This window comes from Canis lupus, chromosome 13, assembly GCF_003254725.2.
Source record: "Canis lupus dingo isolate Sandy chromosome 13, ASM325472v2, whole genome shotgun sequence".
Classification (NCBI taxonomy): domain Eukaryota; kingdom Metazoa; phylum Chordata; class Mammalia; order Carnivora; family Canidae; genus Canis; species Canis lupus.
In genome coordinates this window covers 2174479-2195151 of record NC_064255.1, presented here as the reverse complement: position 1 = coordinate 2195151, position 20673 = coordinate 2174479, and the positions used below count along the sequence as shown (strand labels likewise).

The following is a 20673-nucleotide window of genomic DNA, read 5'->3' as shown; positions in this document are numbered from 1 at the left end:
TGGCCGAGGACCCGGGTGGTGCTCAGGCGGCGAGCCGGGGGCGTTCGTTTTGTTAGGCCGCGTGGAGAAGTGTTCGAGTTTTGTCCCAACTTAGTTCACTTTTCAGAAAAGCAAAGCATTTCAGTAGTTCCTCAGATGGAAGGAAGTCAGATATTCTGGCTAATGAAGTCAGTAGAAAGTAACACTTCTCCGGGAGGGCTGAGGGTTAGAAGAGAAAGCGAAGCGGCCGGTGCTCCCGGAGTCCTAGGCCAACCGTCTCTCTGAGGAACACAGAAGCAGCGACTCCATCGCACTTTTCAGATGGTTTTTGCAGTTGTTTGATACCTGTGCTGGGCCACTGGAGCAGCCACCCCCTATCCTTCACATGACTTCAGTTTTGCTTTGCGAAACTTTGGTCGGCTCCTGTCGTCCCTCTGTCCCATGCTTTTTACTCGTTTTAAAGCAAAGGCCGTATGAAGGCAGCTACATCAATTAATTCCACCTAAAACGGAGGGATATTGGTAGGGGTAACTATGCACTGACCTTCCTGCCGTCGCATGTATTCCTCCCTGGATGAAACAAAACCATCTGCGCAGCGGAGGTGTGTTTTCTGAAACATCAAAATCAGTGAGACTAATAGCTATTGGGGTCACGATATGTACATTTGTTTGCTGCTTTCACAGCAGGCTTTTACTTAGGAGGAAGAAGTAAATGAAGTAATCAAAATTTAGAAAGTCATCAGTTGTTAATAGCGATTATAGTTCAGCAGAGAAACAGGTTTCCTTCTCCCCGGCATCGGCAACGTCTTTGATTTCTTATTAAGCAGAATATATTGTTTGCCAGTCTCCCGTCCAGCCACCTGCGAACCTTGAGCTTCTTTTACTTCCAGAAGGAGTTCCAACTGATCTCACCTCTACAGATGGGGCTGGGAGATTTAACTTGATCTTTGCTTTCCAGTCTTCCTGGCTGTCAGTTATTTAATTTCCAGGGAAACATAATGGATTTTCTAGCTTCTTTCACAGAATGATGTACAGCATAAAAATTTTGACCATTACCTCTCTTACAAAGTACCTCACCTCTCAACCAAAGGGGGTAAATGCAATAGAACAGTCAAAATAGGCTTTCCTACAAGAGTTATTAGATAAAACTATTGTTAACATAAGAGAAAGATGATGGAGTGATCCAGAAAGTAATCATTGCAAAATTTACCAGATTCTAACTCTCCAGTTGTGGTATCAAGATGATTCTGGTACATAATTAGATGTCTATGGGGATCAGATTGGATCAGCACATGTAGAATGTAAATGGGTCTTGGCACCCTATGGAAGGGTAGGGTAATTACAAGTGTTATCAAGGAGATCCAGAATTTCAACAAGAGCCCATGTTGATGCTAGTTCTCAATCCAGCACCCTCTTTCCTATCAGGAGGAACCAACAGTCTTAGGATCACAATGAAGCATAGCCAATGTAAACTATTATCATTGCTAACAGCTTTTTAAAAAGATTTTATTTATTATACTCTGGCTTCTCTTCAGATTGAATAAATCTTTCACCTTTTACTAAAAAAAAAAAAAAGATTTTATTTATTCATAAGAGACACACACAGAGAGGGAGAAACAACCAGAGGGAGAAGCAGGCTGCACGCAGGGAACCGGATGTGGGACTCCAGGATCATGCCCTGGGTGTCCCTGACAGCTAGCTCTCTTGAGAACTTACCCTCTGCCAGATATCACTGCATTTCCCTCTCCTAATGAGGGCAGATGTCTTGTTATCTTGGACACTAGTGCTTTTAACTCCTTAAAATATGGTAATGAAGATGCAAGTTGCTATTTTCCTCTCTGAATCTCTGTTTTTCATTTTCCTTGATCTTATTCTGCATAGTCTGAATGTCATGGTGATTGGAAAAGTCTTTATGTTTTGCTGGATGGTCCCTGTAAGAAGAATTAGATCTTGTGGAAAACAGGTTTTAGAATTTTGAGGTTTAAGTAATGGGGTGACATCCAAACTAGAAAAGGAAGCAAAAAGGCCAAAGACCATGGTAGGTAAAGAATAGGAAAATATAGCTCAGTGACTTATATTTGGGGAATATGAGTAAAGCCAGGACAAGCTACATGTAACTAGGTTCCCTTTCGCCCTTTTAGTTGGGGGGGCGGGCAGTAAAAAATTATTCTTTAAATGATAGGGAGTTATGATACACTTTTTTGTTCTTCCGTCATAATAAAATACCTAAAGAAAAATTAACTAGAGAAAGAGAAAAGAGCAATGTTTAAATGGTATTTGGGATTGTGTGGATTTTAAACCATAGACAAGGGCAGCCCCTGTGGCGCAGTGGTTTAGCGCCGCCTGCAGCCCGGGGTTTGATCCTGGGGACCCTGGATCGAGTCCCATGTTGGGCTCCCTGCATGGAGCCTGCTTCTTCCTCTGCCTCTCTCTCTCTCTCTCTCTCTCTCTCTCTGTGTCTCTATGGATAAATAAATAAAATCTTTAAAAAAAAAACCATAGGCAAAATTCCCTGCCCTATTTACATTATAGTGAGAGGGAGGATCAGACATTAAACAGGTAATACAACATTTTTAGGAGGTGATAAACTACACAGAGAAAATTCAGCAGAGAGGGAGGATTGCAAATGCTGTAGGGGAAAGGGCAAAATGGCCATAATAGAGATTTGTCTGAAGAGCTAGAGAGGGCATTACTCTACCTGGGTATGTGTGGGTGTCTTCAGAGAGGTGCTATCTTGAAGCATGTGTAATTCACCAATTCCTTACCTTAAGTCTTACAGGTGCCTGAAACTTAACGACCTCATACTAAGTTCATCTTATTTTCTTCCAAACCTGTCTTCTGTGCTTCCTCAATCCCTGCCCCATGCACCTGGTTCTGCTGAGTGTTGAGTCTAGCTTCTTCCCCACTGGCTTCCAGAGTCATGCAGTAGCTTCCTAAGTGGTCTCTTTGCCACCACCCTCAGCTCTTTTTCTTCTGTTCTCCATTCTGCCAGAGTGATCTTTCTAAAATTAAAATGCTCTACGATACCTAGAGGATCAACTTCAGACTCTTAGATGCATCCCAAATTCTTCATGATTCAGCTGCTTCCCCTTCTCAGAAATTTTCTTTGCCCTTTCCTCAAATCTGAGCTTCTAGCCATAACAAACTATTTAAAATCTGCCCAACTGTTTGAGGTTTCCTGCTCGTGCACATTTTGTTTTGAGATTGAAGTCACCTGTTGTCTGACTTTTACATTGCCATTTGTCCCTCGAAATCCACCACCTCAGGGCAGCCCGGGTGGCTCAGCGGTTTAGTGCCACCTTCAGCTCAGGGCGTGATCCTGGAGACCCCAAATCGAGTCTCATGTCAGGCTCCCTGCATGGAGCCTGCTATTCCCTCTGCCTGTGTCTCTGCATCTGTCATGAATTAATAAATAAAATCTTAAAAAAAAAAAAATCCACCACCTCAAGTCATGGTCTTTATAAAGTTAGTTCCATCCGTCTTCTGTAGGGTTAGTTGATCCTCCTTCCTTTGTACTACTACTGTTCCTGTATTACAGCACTTATGAGCCCCTTGACATCATAACTGTGCTGTACTTATCTTTTATTCCCAGTACCTAGCCCAGTGATTGGCACATAGAGCAGAACTTCATAAGTGTTAGTGTGTTTGATTTTAGATATATTCCATTTTGGATGACCAAAGGGCATTCAGATGAGAAATAAATGTCCAGTTGGAGGAGACTGGTGGTAGCTGCTATTATTGGCTTAGAAGTAATGAGTGAAGTTCTGCACAAGAATTATGTAAATACATAAAGTTAAAAAAAATGCTGAGATGGGACGTCTCATTTAGGGAAAAGGCAGAGAAGAAAGTCAGAAAAAGGAGACTAGGAGGAAGCTGCCAAGAGCAGGAGGATGGAGCCTGGCATAGAATAACCTATCCAGTGAATAGCAGAAAATATCTCATCCAGCATAATCAAGCACAATCCCGTGTAGAGATACTGTAACCAAGTTAGTCGTTCCTTTCAGAATTCATCCTGTGTACATCTGTATTACTCAAAGGCGTTATTCGGTTTGTAACCTGCTTTTTATACCTGGCAATCTCAGGAAACATTTTCAAGTGAATATTCACGGGCATTATTTTTAATAGTATCTCACTGTAGGACCAAGTGGCCCTTAAAATGCTCCCCAAGGTGAGAATGGGGAGAGGCAGAGCCCATGAAATTAGGAAGCCTGGCTGAGCCTTGGGCGGAAGGCTGGGAAAGGGCGGGCTGAGCTTTGGTGGGGTTGGGAAGGTGGGAAAGGAGGGCTGAGTTTGGGTAGGGGTGGAAGGGTAGGAAAGGCAGGACCAGACCTCCGGGAAGCCGGGCCGGGGCCTGCGGGTCGCAGGAGGGCCGGCGGGGGCGCGGCGGGGGCGCGGCGGAGCCAGAGGAAGGGGCGGGGCGGGGCGGGGCGGGGCGGGGCGGCGCGTAGCGGTTACGCGAGGCGGGCGGTTCAAACGGAAGGAGGGAAACGCGGCGGCCCCACGCGAACCTGCGCGGGGGTTGCCACGGCGCGGCATCCCTGGGGGCGAGGCGGTGGCTCCTGCCTGGAGCACCCAGCGGCTGCCAGTGTGCCGCACCCCCCACCCCCGCCCGGCCGTGGCCCGGTGTCCAGGTGGGCCCGAGTGTGCGGGCCTTTGCTTTCCAGGTGCAGGGACAGAGGCGCCCCGAAGGCGGGCTCTCTTGCCGGCTCGCTCCTCTCCGGGGGACGCCCCCGCCCCCCGCCTCTCGGTGGCGTTCTGGGCCCTGGGCCTTGGGAAGGTCCGAGAGGGACGCACGGGGCCAAAAGACGCCCTGCTGAGACCGTTAACCACCTGCCGGCTGGGAGCACCTCCGGGAGTAAATGACAGCGCTCCGGCTTACGCTGCATTTTCAGAAACCCGAATTTGGGAAGGTTCCTCAGTTCCAAGACTAGCTGGAGGGAACAAGGATATTGAAATTACTATTATCTGGAAAGCAGAAGGAAATTCAGAATGATTTAGGCCTTGTCATATGTTAGGAATAATCCCTGGAGTGTGTATTTTATGTACCTTTCTAATCTTAGCAGCCATCATGCTGTCGCACGTTTCAATGGTCCAAACTAAAGTCTTAAATTGGTAATACTTTGGCATGAGTTTTAAAAGCAAAGTGAACGATTTTCTTGTTTGGAAGCTCACATAACTGACATCTAAGAGCTCAAGATTTACTGATGGTAAGATTTTCCCCTTAAATGAAAATTTGGTTTTAATATAGTTAAATAGTATTTCATTCTCTAAAAAGTGTTTTTTTTTAATTGAAATATAATTGACATACAATATTATATTCGTTTCAAGTGTACAACATAGCATGCTATATTTTTATACATTTCGAAATGATCGAAAACTTGATAGACCTACCAAGGTCTGTTATCTGTTATTATCTGTCACTATAAAAAGTTACTACAATGTTATTCACTGTATTCCCTAAGATGTATATTACAAACTCATGACTTAGTTCTTTTATAACTGGAGGTTTGTACCTCTTAATCCCTTTCACTTATTTTGACCACCCTTTTCCCCCATCCCCTCTGAAAACTTCAGATTGTTCTCTGTATCTGAGTCTGTTTTGTTTGTTTCTAAGATACCACAGTAAGTGAAATCATAAGGTATTTGGTTTTGTCTGACTTATTTCACTGAACATAATACCTTATGAATCCATGCTTGTAGTCACAAATGGCAAGATTTCATTCTTTTTTATGGCAGAGTAATATTTCATTGCATATATGTACCACATTTTTATCAGTTGTCTATCAATGGACACTTAGGTTGCTTCCTATCTTGACTATTATGAATAATGCTTCAGTGAACATGGAGGTGCATATATCTTTTAAAATTAGTATTTTTATTTTCTTTGGATAAATACCCAGAAGTGGAATTGCTGTATCGTAGTTCTATTTTTAATTCTTTTTAATTTTATTTATTTATTCATGAGACAGAGACAGAGAGAGAGAGAGGCAGAGACACAGGCAGAGGGAGAAGGAGGCTCCATGCAGGGAGCCCGACGTCGCACTCAATCCTGGGTCTCCAGGATCATGCCCTGGGCTAAAGGCGGCGCTAAACCGCTGAGCCAACCTGGCTGCCCTCTATTTTTAATTTTTAAGGAATTTCCATACTGCTTTCCACAATTGCTGCACCAATTCGCATTCCCACCAATGGTCTGTGAAATTTCCCTTTTCTCCACATCCTTGCCAATTTTTTCTTTTTTGAGAGCACATAGAGATAAGTATTCTCAACACCCAGGAGTCTGGTTTTAAAAAATGAGTATCAAGGAGTTTGATTAATCAGTGAACTGTTGAATCGGTAAAATTTATAAGCCAATGGGCATTTCATAATTTTGCATTAGTCTTTTTTAAATGATTTGAAAATTAAGTTTTGAAAAACCATGTTTTGTTTGAGACCAACATCTTGGAATAGTAGAAAAATGGACATGATGACAGCAGAGAAAATACGTTGGAGGCAACTTCAGTTGTGTAGATGAACAGAAAATAAGTAGACAGGTTTTTGTTTATGTATTTATATCAAGTGGCCTATGGGTGGTAGGGGAAGAGGATGATACTGCATCCCCATTTTGGTTTAACAGTTTGCCTCTGTTTCCCAAATTCTAGTACAATGAGACACCTAGTGGTGAGGTAGAACAGTTACATTTGCTCTAAGATTATGGAAGGGTTTCTTGACCTAATTTTAATTTACGTTACAGAATGATTCTCAGAGAGGGGGAAATATTCATGGGTGTAGGGGTAATTTGAAAGCTCATTATATGTCATTAACTTAATATTTTGAAAACAAAATTATTTCTAATTATAATACAAATTATAGAAAACAAAGTTCGATTATCTTGCCTGGTAAGCATGTACAGAAGAACAACCGAGATCTTAATGTATGAGATTTACCAAAATTGAATATAGATTCAAAAGGTTGAAAAACACTTAGATACTTTTCCCAGTGGTAATATTCCCATGATCATTTTACTGTAAAGAAACTTGTTTTGTGGTTGGAGTAGCAATTTGTTGTTTTTAAAATTCATTCACTTAGGTGAATGAGCCAAGGGGTCTTTGCAAAGTTATGAGTCTAAGAACTCAGACCTTGAGAATGGTCATGGGGGCTGTGACAGGCCTACATTACAAGTACGAATTACATTATCCTGGTGCTGCTTAGCCAAGTTGCAGTTGAATCTAGTGGCAGCACTCATTTGACACATTTCCAAAGACATGTTTAAAAATTGATATATAGTTTTTTAAGCAGCTTTACTAATATACCAGAACTTTGAAGGGAAATATCCAGCTGACTAGATATAGACCAGTACAAATAGGCTAGAATATTAATACTCTAATTATGTACTTTAGTGCTATTAAAATCTAAAGTAATAAAATCTAAAAAAGATGCTGCCAGATTTTTTTCCTCAGGTGTAGTTCAAGAAAATATTTGTGCATGGTGCTTAGACTATGCTTAGTCAAATAATCTGTAAATATGTATAACCCAAAAGTTTTGGGTTTTGTGATATTAAAAATTAGGTTAAGTAATATACACATAAGTATATATGAGTATATTTATTTTTTAAAGTAACTGTTTTTATTGCCATAACATTTTCTATTATTATCCATATTCATAGCAAGTAATGTGTTTTGGTGTAAGCTGCAAGGCTACTCATTTCAATGGAAGAATAAAATTTATTTTAATTTTGTGGAAACAGATTTTGAAGATGTCAGAGAGACATTCAAATCAAGCTTGCACTGGCGCAGAAAATGAGGTGGACTCTCCTACTGTCAATTTCAAATACTCCAGCTTCAGAGATTTTTGTTCCACATCTTCATTTCAAGATAGTGGCTATAATGAGTTGTTACAACCCTGCAACTTTGATAATACAGATAAAGAATTTTTTGGAAAGAAAGAAAAAGGCTTAACATTAACCCATGAACATCCTGAAACTCCAAATCTGGGTTTAACTCATCCTTTAGAATCACCAACTCAAAAAAAGAGACTTGTCTTTTCTAGGAAGGAACATGATAAAACCCCAGAACTCTGTGAAACCCCTAAAGTCAGTGGAAAAAAATTTTTGCTGCGCAGAAGGTTGGACATATCTTTCTCTCTTCTAAATGGGGACTTTGATTCACAAAACAGTTCTCTAGAAAGTAGTATAAACCAAGTTCTCAACTTAGAAAAAAATATTCCAAGTAGTGCTTCAAGTTTTCCAAGGCAAACGAGTTTTAGTCCTTTAGTTACTAGTACATTGAAAACAGAAGAAGCCACTTCCAGCAGTCAAATCTTGAGACTAAATTTTTCTCAACAGAAAACTTCCACAGTTGATGATTCTAAAGATGATTGTAGCCTGTTTGAAGTCGAATGTTTATCTCCGATTCGGGGCAATAGTTTTACTGGAGACTCTATCACATGTGACCTTAGTGGTAGCAGTCTATTTATTAACAATGAGAATACATATCCCAAACTTCTGGGCTCCTCTGCTAGAGGCACACGTTGTGGAACAGATGAGAACATATGTGTGACTCCAGTAAGTAATCTTGTAGCAAACATTAAATTTAATGCAAGTCAAAGGCTCTCTCCTTCAACTGAAGTAAGGGGCAATATTTCAACACCTGAAGACAGTGGTTTTAACTCACTTTGTTTGGATAAATCAGAAGATTCCCTCTCTGACCAGGAAAGTTCTTTTCGAGAACTTCAGAAACATAGGGGAACTGTCAAAGTGGGGGACACCGTAAAAAAGTCGGGGCATCTTCGAAGGCTGAGAAGACTGTCCACCCTTCAAGAACAAAGCTCACAATCGGAGACAGAAAAGGACTCAGACTCTGAAGCAACACCAGAAGCTGCTTCAGATACCTTGGAGGATCAGCTGAGCAGTGACAATAAGATCTTAAGCTTTAAGAATTTATCAAAGACCCCAGCCTTGCAGCTAGTGCATGAGCTCTTCATGAGAAGCAAAAGAAAAAGATTCCAGCAAAATGTTGCACATGAATTCTTAGAAGACACGGATGGGGGCCAGATAGCTGTACTACAGTGTGTACTTGCAGGACTGATTGGCAAGAAAATGGGTATAGAAAAGGTGGACATCTTAACAGAATTAAAATACAGAAATTTAAAGCATATTCTTGCTATGGTTTTAGATTCATTGACTGCAGAAAGCCTATGCAGGTAAGAAATATATCGTCTTTTTTTTTTTTTTCTGAAATAAAACTTCCTTCCTAACACTTTTCTTTTTAACACTTTTTTTTTTAAGTTGGAAAGTTTTTCTGTGAGTTGAGTTGTCGTCCTGTTTTTTAATTTGTTTTGTTTTATTATCTCTATCTTTGATTGTTTTATACTTTATCAAAGGTGGTTTAGTGAACTTCCCAATAGAGCTTACTAATACAGTTCCTTCTGTTTAAAACCCTGTTTTAGGAGCGCCTGGGTGGCTCAGGTCGGTTGGGGGTCCAACTCTTGGTTTCTGCTGGGGTCCTGATCTCAGGGCTCATGGGGTCAAGTCCTGCCTCTGGCTAGGCTCCAGGCTCAGCCTGGAGTCTGCTTGGGAGTTCTCGCCCTGTGCCCCTTCCCCCTACTTGTGTGCATGTGCATTCTCGCAAATAAAAGAGACAGAGTAAGAGAGAGAGAGAGAGAGAGAGAGAACGTACAAGCTAGGGGAGAGGTATGAGAGGGGGAAGCAGGTTCCCTGCTGAGCAGGGAGCCCCACATGGGGCTTGGTCCAGGACCCTGCAATCATGACCTGAGCCGAAGGCAGATGCTTAACTGACTGAGCCACCCAGGTGCCCCCCAAAAAAAAATCTTAAAAAAAAAATCCTGTTTTAGAAGCATCAATATAGTCTTCTGGATAAAGTTCATGTTACTGCCATTTGAGAAGAGAGTTTCTAAATGTTGAACTTTAAATATTCAAGATAGCAAGCTATATTCCACAAGAGTTATTTAATGATTTAATAGTTCACATCCCACTGTCAGATTGCAAATTGTATTAAAGTTATGATACTTGGCCAGAAATAATGTAAAGTATTATGGTGACTAAGAAATGACAGCATACAAAGGATACCATTTAGTTATTTCATCTAAATTCTACAAAATGATGGTTAGCTTTCATTTTAGGGCTTAGTTTTTCCAGAGACCAAGGGAAGATGGATTAATTCATTTTTATTGCTAATAGGCAGTGGAATGTAATTACTTTTGGGAATTTCAAGAAAGTAGAAACTGAAGAATTTGTATTAATGGAGATTTCAGTGTATTGAATGCTGCTACATAATTAAAGAGAACCAGATATTTAGGAGTATTGACAGTGAGAGCTAGGGTTATAAATACTGTGTTCATACTAGCACTTTGGGGAGTTGCAGAACTATCAGAAGACAAGACCCTTGGGAATGCCATACCAGGAAGGAGGGAACCCTTGTGAACAGGACTTCTGCAAGGTGACGGTTGGAGGAGGACATGCAGGAAAGTTTGTGAATTCGATTTTGATAGGGATATGTCAAGAGTTTGGTTCATAGAATCTTGCTGTTTTTATGGCTACTACTTCTGCTAAAGCCCTTCTTCACCTTTCTTCCACAAATTAATTGTAGGCTATTGTAGAGAATTGTAGGATTTCATAGCTGGAACTCTTTTGAGACATCTAGTCTAATCACATATTTTACAGATGAGAAAACTGTGCTCCAGAGAAGTTAAGTGAGCCAACAGCCTTTCAAAGAGATAGGAATATATCTAGGTCTATAATTGAGGCTCTGATGATGATGATAATGATGATGATGATGATTTTTGGAGAGGGAGAACTGGGGGTAGGGGCAGAGGGAGGGCAAGAATCTTAAGCAGTCTCCCATGGAGCCCAGTGCCAGGCTTGATTCCCACAACCCTGAGATCATGACCCGAGCTGAAATCAAGAGTCAGATGTTCAACTGACTGAGTCACCCAGGAGCCCTGAGCCCTCTGATTTCCAATCCAATGCTTTCCCACAAACTCATATTAAGATTTAAGGCCTTTCTAAATAAACGTGATTGGGAATGTACTTGGTGCAACCCATGTAGTATAATAAATAGTGTACCTGTATGTATGTGTCTTAAAAAAAATGTTCAATGAGATAAATTGTTTAAAAAAAATCCAGGAGGGATCCCTGGGTGGCGCAGCGGTTTAGCGCCTGCCTTTGGCCTAGGGCGTGATCCTGGAGACCCAGGATCGAATCCCACATCGGGCTCCCGGTACATGGAGCCTGCTTCTCCCTCTGCCTATGTCTCTGCCTCTCTCTCTCTCTCTGTGTGACTATCATAAATAAATAAAAATTTAAAAAAAATAAAGTTTAAAAAAAAAATAAAAAATAAAAAAAATCCAGGAGATATGGCTGAAATACAGAATTTTATTTTTATATGCTGTAGTGTTTGGATAGAGACCAAGTGAAAAACTTGGGTGATACTTTTGGATGCTCACTTGTGGGAGCAGGTGATATTCAGTCATATTTTTGTAATTACCTCTTCTCCGCAGCCCTCCAAATGTATAGTATTTGTACTGCAGGATGTAAGTATAATGTTAGCAGTGTTTATTTTTGGTAACGTGAGAGACTATGGTCGGTTGAAATAACTGTGGCAAATACCCAGTTACATAGTTCATTTCTTCCCGATTAATGGGTGACTTTCTGCCTTTTCCTCTCCATCACTGATATAAGACACATGTATTGGTTTAGGGAGAGGCAAGGCAACTGAAGTGGCCATGGTAACTGGAAGAACAGTAGTGTTAACAACTCAAGTATTATCTCCATAACAACAAGTGACCTTTTTTTAATTGTCTGACCTTTTATTCCCTTGGAGTGATTTAAGTAATAAAAAAGACCAGAGAGGGATCCCTGGATGGCTCGGTGGTTTAGTGCCTGCCTTTGGCCTGGGGCATGATCCTGGAGTCCCAGGATCAAGTCCCACATCAGGTACCCTGCATGGAGCCTGCTTCTCCCTCTGCCTGTGTCTCTGCCTCTCTCTCTCTCTCATGCTCTCTCTGTGTCTCTCATGAATAAATAAATAAATAATCTTTAAAAAATACCAGAGAGATTATCTATTTTTAATAATCAGTAAAGCCAAAGTTACTGATAAATAGGCAATCACTGGATATAAATTGTATTTTTTCCTTTTGTTTAATTGGAGATAAATAGTTTTATTTTCAAAAACAAAAGTATAGTGATTCCAGGTAAGAGTGACTATTCTTTGAAATTTTTATTTTTTTAATATATATATTTTTTTATTGAAGTTTGATTTGCCAACATATAGTATAACACCCAATGCTCATCTCGTCAAGTGCCCTCTTCAGTGCCTGTCACCCAGTCATTCCATCCCCCCACCTGCCTCCCCTCCCACTACCCCTTGTTCATTTCCCAGATTAGGAGTCTCTCATGTTTTGTGACCCTCTCTAATTTTTCCCACTCATTTTCCCTCCTTTCCCCTATAATCCCTTTCACTCTTTCTTGTATTCCCCCACATGAGTGAAACCATATAATGATTGTCTTTCTCCAATTGACTTACTTCACTCAGCATAGTATGCTCCAGTTCAATCCACATTGAAGCAAATTCGTCCTTTCTAATGGCTGAGTAGTATTCCATTTTATATATAGAGCACATCTTCTTTATCCATTCATCTGTTGATGGACATCGAGGCTCCTTCCACAGTTTTGCTATTGTGGACACTGCTGCTATGAACATTGGGGTGCAGATGTCCTGGCATTTCACAGCATCTGTATCTTTGGGGTAAATCCCCAGTAGTGCACTTGCTGGATTGTAGGGTAGCTCTATTTTTAACTCTTTGAGAAACCTCCACACAGTTTTCCAGAGTGGCTGTACCAGTTTGCATTCCTACCAACAGTGCAAGAAGGTTCCCCTTTCTCCACATCCTCTCCAACATTTGTTGTTTCCTGTCTTGTTAATTTTCACCATTCTCACTGGTGTTGAGGTGGTATCTCATTGTGGTTTTGATTTGTATTTCCCTGATGGCAAGTGATGTGAAGCATTTTCATGTGCTTGTTGGCCATGTGTATATCTTCTTTGGTGAAATTTCTGTTCTTGTCTTTTGCCCATTTCATGATTGGATTGTTAGTTTCTTGGGTGTTGAGTTTAATAAGTTCTTTTTGGATCTTGGATACTAGCCTTTTATCTGATAGTCATTTGCAAATATCTTCTCCCATTTTGTGGGTTGTCTTTTAGTTTTGTTGACTGTTTCTTTTGCTGTGCAGAAGCTTCCTATCTTGATTAAGTCCCAATAGTTCATTTTTGCTTTTGTTTCCCTTACCTTTATAGATGTATCTTGAAAGAAGTTATTGTGCCCAAGTTCAAAAAGAGTGTCGCCTGTGTTCTTCTCTAGGATTTTGATTGATTCTTATCTCACATTTAGATCTTTCATCCATTTTGAGTGTATTTTTGTGTATGGTGTAAGAGAATGGTCTAGGTTCATTCTTCTGCACGTGGCTGTCCAATTTTCCCAGAACCATTTATTGAAGAGAGCGTCCTTTTTCCCATGGATATTCTTTCCTGCTTTGTTGAATATTAGTTGACCATACAGTTGAGGGCCCATTTCTGGGTTCTCTATTCTGTTCCATTGATCATTGTGTCTGTTTTTGTGCCAGTACCACACTGTCTTGATGATTTTTTTAAAAAAATATTTTATTTATTCATGAGAGACACAGAGAGATAGAGAGGCAGAGACATAGGCAGAGGGAGAAGCAGACTCCATGCAGGGAGCGCAATGTGGGACTTGACCCTGGAACTCTAGGATCATGCCCTGAGCTGAAGGCAGACGTTTAACCACTGAGTCATTCAGGCGTCCCTAAATTGGACTCTTTTTCTTTAACTTTTTCATTCTCATCAACTTTGGTTTATAAAATAGGAACTTTGTAGTGCTACCAATTAATGATTGTATTTAGCACTTAGTACATCCAATGAATTATTGATAGTTCTTATGTTTGTTTAATCAAAATGATAGACTTGTTAAGTACCTTAAATAGGAGGAATAGATAGAAACCTCTTGTGCTGTATAAATGATAATCGTTTTCTACATGTTGTGTTCCAGGTTTTTAATTTTAGTCTCACATTTGAAGTTAAAAATCCTCTTAGTCTCCCAGTGGACTCATATTACCTTAATAGGAAACTATGTTTTCCCTATATCTATATCAATAGATTATTGATATAATGCTGACATATATTTAGTATTTTAATGGGATAAAACAATATGAAATGATGTACATCAAGTCATACTTTTAATGTAAATTTTTAGGTTGAAATTTACTGTCCAAAATCTTTAAAGCAAGTTTTTCTTATTAATTGCCAAATGCAAAAAATGTTAATTTTGTGGAATGTATATAAAATGAAGACCAATTTTTTTATTATAGTGTTTGGAAAGTGAGCAGAAATTGGCGTGAAATTATTGTTCAAGATAAAAAAGCAAATCGGAGGAGGAAATTTTATATCTCACAACTGAAAACAGATTCTGAGGTAATGTATATAATACTTTCCTCAAATGGATTTATAAAAATAATAATCAAAAAAATTTTTAAAAATAAAATAAAAATGATAAAAATAATAATCTAATATTGTTGGACAACCTAATATGGTTTTCCTGCTATCTTTTGGCCCTTTTCACTTAGCAAACATTCACTCATGAATGTTTTACTTTTCCCAAACTCCATTTCCTTCCAGTCCATAAATGTAGACTACCTAGCATCAAGAGCGTCTTGAGGGGTTTTGTTGTTTAGGTGTGTGTGTTGTTAGCAGGGTTTTAATACCAGTGCTATGCTGGATCCTATTCGTAAGTAGATATCCTCATAACACTTTGTATCCAGTCTTTTGAGTGGATTATTATGTGCCACTTGCTCAGATTGCAATGGTGAGTCTTTCTGAAATGGTCCCTGTTCATGTCCTGGGGATGATATGAATAAACAGGTGATTACAATACAGATGTGTTGGGAAGCCCAGAGTTAGTTCTTTTGGAACATTTAAAAGGAGTATTTGATACTTGGGTATCAAGAGAAGGCTTTTCAGAAAAGTACAACTCAGCTGAGACTTGAAGGATGAGGGAGTGAGTGAGTGGCTAGCCAGGTGAAGACAGGGAGGAGTGTTTCAGCAGAGAGAATAGCATAGAGGAAGGCCTGGAAATGAGTGACTGTGGCAGATTAGTACTGGTAAAGCACCATTAGCTTGTATTTTCTTGAAGATTTGAGAACCAGATTTGAAGTTACAGGAAAAGTCCTGCAGAAGCTGATTAAGTCTTCCTAGGGATACTACTTTGTGTAATAGTCATCTGATGACTCTGGCATCCATATGTATGGTATATGCAATTTTTAGACCTTTCTTAGCAATCAATACCAAAAGAAATTCCATGAGAATTCTTGTTCTTGTTCTAGAGAAAAGCATTCAATAACAAGTAAATCTCTAATTTGACAATATAATAATTGAGATGAAACATGGTATAAATAAATATAAATACCTAGATAGATTGGTGGATTTCTCATTACAGTGAAATATTAGGGACTGTACTTAACTTAATGTTGACTTTCTGTTTTACTTTGAAAAAAAGTTTTACCTTCTCACCTATGATATTGCCTTACAACTTACTCACAGCTCCTGGCTACTTATTGCTGTTGCTTATAAGAGAGAAAATATTAATTGCCTTCTTAAATTCTTATGTTTTTAGAGTGCTGCTCTATATGCTAAGGACTTACTTAAAAAACAATTTTTAAGTAAGTATCTATTAATATTAAACCGTTAGCTCCATGTACATTGTACATCCTACAAGGAAAGAAACGTGGTTGTGTTTGGCAACACTTCAGGTAATTCTAGATAAAATATTCTGTCTTTGTATCCTGGCCACTGCTTTTTTTTTTTTTTTTTTTTTCCAACTTTATTTCTTGAAGGACTATACATTCTCCCTTACTTGGATTTTTTTTCTTATTTTGGTTTCTTTTTTAGATTTTTTTGTTTCAGAGTAAAACAAATACATGGTTTAAAAAAGTTGGCTGGGATCCCTGGGTGGCGCAGCGGTTTAGCGCCTGCCTTTGGCCCAGGGCGTGATCCTGGGGACCCAGGATCAAATCCCACGTCAGGCTCCCGGTGCATGGAGCCTGCTTCTCCCTCTGCCTCTCTCTCTCTCTCTCTGTGTGTGTGTGACTATCATAAATAAATTTAAAAAAATTTTTTTTAAATAAATAAAAAGTCAAGTTGGACTATGAGGCGTATAACAAAACACATTCTCTTGCCTGTCCCTTTGTACTTTTGATTCTTGCTCCAAGTTAGTCACTTTCAACTCTTCAGTTCCTTCTGAGATTTACCTCCACATTTCTAACTAGCATGGCTTTACTGCTCTTTCTTGGCTTTTTTCTTTAGAGAGTTTGTTCTCTAAACTCTCACCACTACTACTTACTACCCCACCCTCCTGTCTCTCTGAACTCCTTTCTCCTTTTCTACTGCCTCACTGATGTAATCACACTACCATTTAGGCACAAATCAAAACTAGGAGCTGACATTATTAAGACCATATTGAGATTATGAGTTTTTGACAGCTGAAACATGCAGTTCTTTATGATTACACCTTTTTTCCTATATAACTTTTTTCCCCCCAGAGTTAATAATTGCCCAGTTTCTTTTGTTTTGCTTAGTGTTTCTCTGTACAGATCCCTGATTCATCTCCTATTATCCACCAGAACTGGAAATCTCCTCTGTGTAAGTGCAGACAAATCAGGTATTCTTCCTGTTTCTTCTTTTCCCCAGAGATACCCTTCCTGGTGCACTTTGCTGTCCCGTTATGATATGGACTGGTTGCTTTCCACTTGAACTTTCCTAATGTCTATCATTAACTCAATGGAAACATCATAAGACAAAGTTGTTTGAGGGTTTTCTTCACACTTGTGTAATTTCTCTGAAAACTCCTTACGTGTGAGAGTTAGAAGGCACACACCAGTTACATGTAATAGGATCTCAATTTTATCTGTTTGCTTTGCAGCCATGAGAAGCATTAGAATTGGGATATGCTTTTTCCATCAAATTTCTTAATTTACTGTATTCTTCACTGTTCTTTTATAATCGTGGAAATGAACAATCACATGGCGACTCCACTCTCACATTTACATATTTTCTGGTAACACGATGTGACTATGTTTGAAAAATTTTGGCCTTCACAAACATGTGCCTTGGTTGACTGCTTTGTCTCCTATCGTTCAGAGATGGTAGCACACATTTTAAAGTCTAGGAGGACTGGGATTAGACTGTTTTATTCACTTGGCACCTTTATGAGTTCTGTAAATATTTGTTAAATAAATGAATGTTTATTCTGTGGCTGAAATCTATTTCAACAATGTATCTCTATTCATTTTTTTGATTTATACACAATCACTGTGTTTACCAACTGCATTGAAATCCATCAAAATTTTGGTATGCTCTTGTGTCCTGTACTTGTGTCCTAGGCTGCAAATTATTTATACAGATGTACTATAAAGAAAATATTGAGTCCTTGAAAAAACTCAGTTGTATTCATTCTAATTTTGGAAAACTGATATCCATTACACATATGCATATGTTGTTAAACTGTTAATCATGGAATTTTTCATGACCAGCTAATCTTACTTCCTATACTCATCCTTCTACAATTTCTTATATTTTCTCTCTCCTCACTGTTAGGAGCCAATTGTGCCAAAGGGAGACTATCAAGGGAGAGGAAGCACAGTTTTAGTTAAACACATGAGAAAATTCACTCAGTAGATTTTATTTTGATAATTGATTAAGAACACCAATTTGTTAAAAAAACAAACAAAACAAAAAAAAACAACTATTTTTTCCCGTTATCAACTCCAACAAAATAGAAGGCTTATTGAAAATATTCACGGGGATGCCTAGGTTGGCTCAGCTGTTGAGCGTCTGCCTTTGGCTCAGGGCATGATCCCAGAGTCCCGGTATTGAGTCTCGCATCAGGCTCCCTCCAGGGAGCCTACTTCTCCCTTTGCCTATGTCTCTGACTTCTCTCTACTTCTCCCTTTGCCTATGTCTCTCTGTGTTTCTCATGAATAAATAAGTAAAATCTTAAAAAAAAAAACGAAAAAAAATTTCTTGGCTAAATATTTAAGTAATATGGAAATCCAGTTCAGATAAGAGATACCTTTTTTTCTGCTTTTCAAACATCAAATCTTGTTTGTTAAAATGTAAGTGTAAAAATGATTCCAGTATTTGCGTGTATTGTAGAAACTAGCCAAACCAATTGGATTTCACGGTCTAGCCAGGCCCATTGTTCTTCTGACATGTGGCTAAGGTAAGAAACCTTCAAGGAATTCCATGATACCCCATAGCAAATTTTACAAAGATTCACTTCTTCTTAAACCTTGACTTAAAAAGGGGTTGGCAAACTCTAGCCTGTGGACCAAATCCTGTTCATTCCTTCTGTTTTGAAAGTAAGTCGTATTGGAACATAGTCTTGCTCTTTCATTTACATATCTCTACAGCTACTTTTGCTAAAATGGCATTTGAGTAGCTGTGACTATCTGGCCTGCAAAATGTAAAATATATGCTATCTGGCCATTTTCAGGAAAAGTTTGCTAACCCATGCCTTAAATGGAAAAAATAACAAATCATGCAAACTTAAAGCTAATATTTATTGTTTTAATTTTGTTCATTTATATTTCTTTGACATTTAAATGTTAGATGAGAGAAAAACATTTTTTTCTAAAAAGGAAAGCTTAGGGAGAAAATTCTAGTGAAATTCAGTGTGAAATCACTTTCAATATTTAAATACAAGTGTATCAGAAAACTGTTCCGGAACTTTTAATATTACAGTATTGACCCCTCTTATCTTTTACCGCAGGGGGCTATATTAAATGTTGAGGATGCTGCCACTCGGCTCCATCTTATAAATCGATCAGCTTTAAAATCTGTACAAGCTCAGGCTAGGATACCAGGTTTTCAGAAAGGAGAAGTTTCAACATTTTCTCCTTGGGGAGAAGTTTTGACACCTATAGCAAGCTCTTCTGTTACTCACTTAACTAGTAAACAGGAAGAATATGTTAAGGTAAGTATTTATCATAAGTTATTAGAATTAAATATTTAGAGTTTGAAATAAAATGATTCTCTGTATGAAACTGGAAGATTTAGTGTGTATGCTTTCACTGCAGGTTGCCAAAACACTATTTATTGATGAAGCATTAAAACCTTGCCCCAGGTGCCAATGCCCTGCTAAGTACCAGCCATTTAAGAAAAGGGGACTGTGTAGCCGCACAGCCTGTGGTTTTGACTTTTGTGTGTTATGTTTATGTGCTTATCATGGGTCTGAAGAATGTAATAGAGGAGCAGCAAAGCCAAGAAATAGAAAAGATGCTCTTCCAGGAAGTGCCCAGAGTAAGCAGAATTTAAGACGCCTTTAAAGAGACTTTCAATATAAAAGAAGCATTCCCCCTAAACAATATTTTGTCTGACTTAAAATTATGATTATTTTGAAAGCATGGAAAATTTCCCATTAATGACAGATGATGATTTATTTCCTATTTTGTATATATCATAATCTATGTCTGTATTCTTTAGTGATGAGTTTGAAAAAATTTTATTTTACTGTGTCACATTTTCCCATTTTAATAAGTGTTTTTAAATAAAGAATTTTTAATGTTACCATATATATGTATTTAAGTGTTTCATGTAACCTTTGAAAATTGTGCATTTCATCACTCTGTGTTGAAATGTCCTTCAAACACTTTTTAAAAATAGTTTTCCAAATAATATTACAAATTTTGAACTTGAGACAGATGGCCTTATAGCCTTAGAAGATGAATATTTGACTGAAATGAAATATAAATAAAATGTTTTCAGAAGTTCTATTGAATTTTCTTCTATAATTTCAATAGTTAAATATAGTGAGTGTCATATGTACACAAACTTCTGGTTAAATAAAATTTACTTAATATTGATTACTAAGAAGATATAGAAAGTAAATTATTAGACATATGTTGCTATTCACCATGAGAATCTTAGTTAATAAACCCTTATAAATCATGCATTTCATTTAAGCACTTTTTAAAATTCCAGAACCATAATCACAGATTCCATTTGTTTAATCTAGCCTGGGTATTAGTATTGTGACAAATTTGGACTAGTTAGAAAAGATTTTTTTAAAAACAAGTAGTTTTAGACTTATTTTTAAATAAGAAAATGTACTAAATTGTTTATAATGTACCTCTTTCCAAAAATGGTTTAAGGTAGCATGGTCCATTTATAGAATAGCAGCAAGAAAGAGGTAAGTTATATTATTGAACAAATTGCTAAGACCAGGGGAACATTTGAAGATGGTTTCATGTTTTTTTTTTGTCTTTAGGTAACTGATGTGTGTATGTATCTATGTACATCATGACCTGAGCCAAAATCAAGAGTCAGGCACTTAACCAACTGAGCCACCTAAGTGCCCCTAGATAAAGATATATTTGGAAAAAGCTGCCCTAAATTTAAAATTGTTGTTTAACTCATTAAACATTTTAACTACTACATATTAAATTTTATCTATATCCATTCTAATTCCACGAAGAATTTTTGGAGGCTAAATATAAATATAAAATTGTCAGTTGTTTTTAATAAGTTACACAGTCTATAAATTTTAAATCAAATTTTCTGATTTAGTTGATTCTAATCAAGTTTAGTTCTTAGTGTCTATTTAGTTTCCTGAGGTATCCTCTACATCAGAGTCAATA

General features: G+C 38.4%; 1 protein-coding gene across 5 annotated transcripts; it reads left to right on the top strand.

Moving 5' to 3' along the window:
* The first annotated feature begins 58 nt into the window (after positions 1-58).
* FBXO43 (F-box protein 43) lies at positions 59-20500 on the top strand. 5 transcript variants are annotated; one of them, XM_025450419.3, is made up of 5 exons: positions 59-580; positions 7702-9155; positions 14353-14455; positions 18807-19010; positions 19114-19776. In XM_025450419.3, exons 2-5 carry the CDS (start codon positions 7711-7713, stop codon positions 19360-19362), a joined length of 2001 nt encoding a protein of 666 aa, XP_025306204.1. In that variant the 5' UTR covers positions 59-580; positions 7702-7710; the 3' UTR covers positions 19363-19776. The 5 variants fall into 5 exon arrangements, with proteins under 5 accessions (XP_025306204.1, XP_048949071.1, XP_025306205.1 ...); XM_025450420.3 differs by lacking the exon at positions 59-580 and adding an exon at positions 4547-5185 and having other exon boundaries at positions 19094-19280; XM_025450417.3 differs by lacking the exon at positions 59-580 and adding an exon at positions 4548-5185 and having other exon boundaries at positions 19114-19774.
* Positions 20501-20673: the final 173 nt, after the last annotated feature.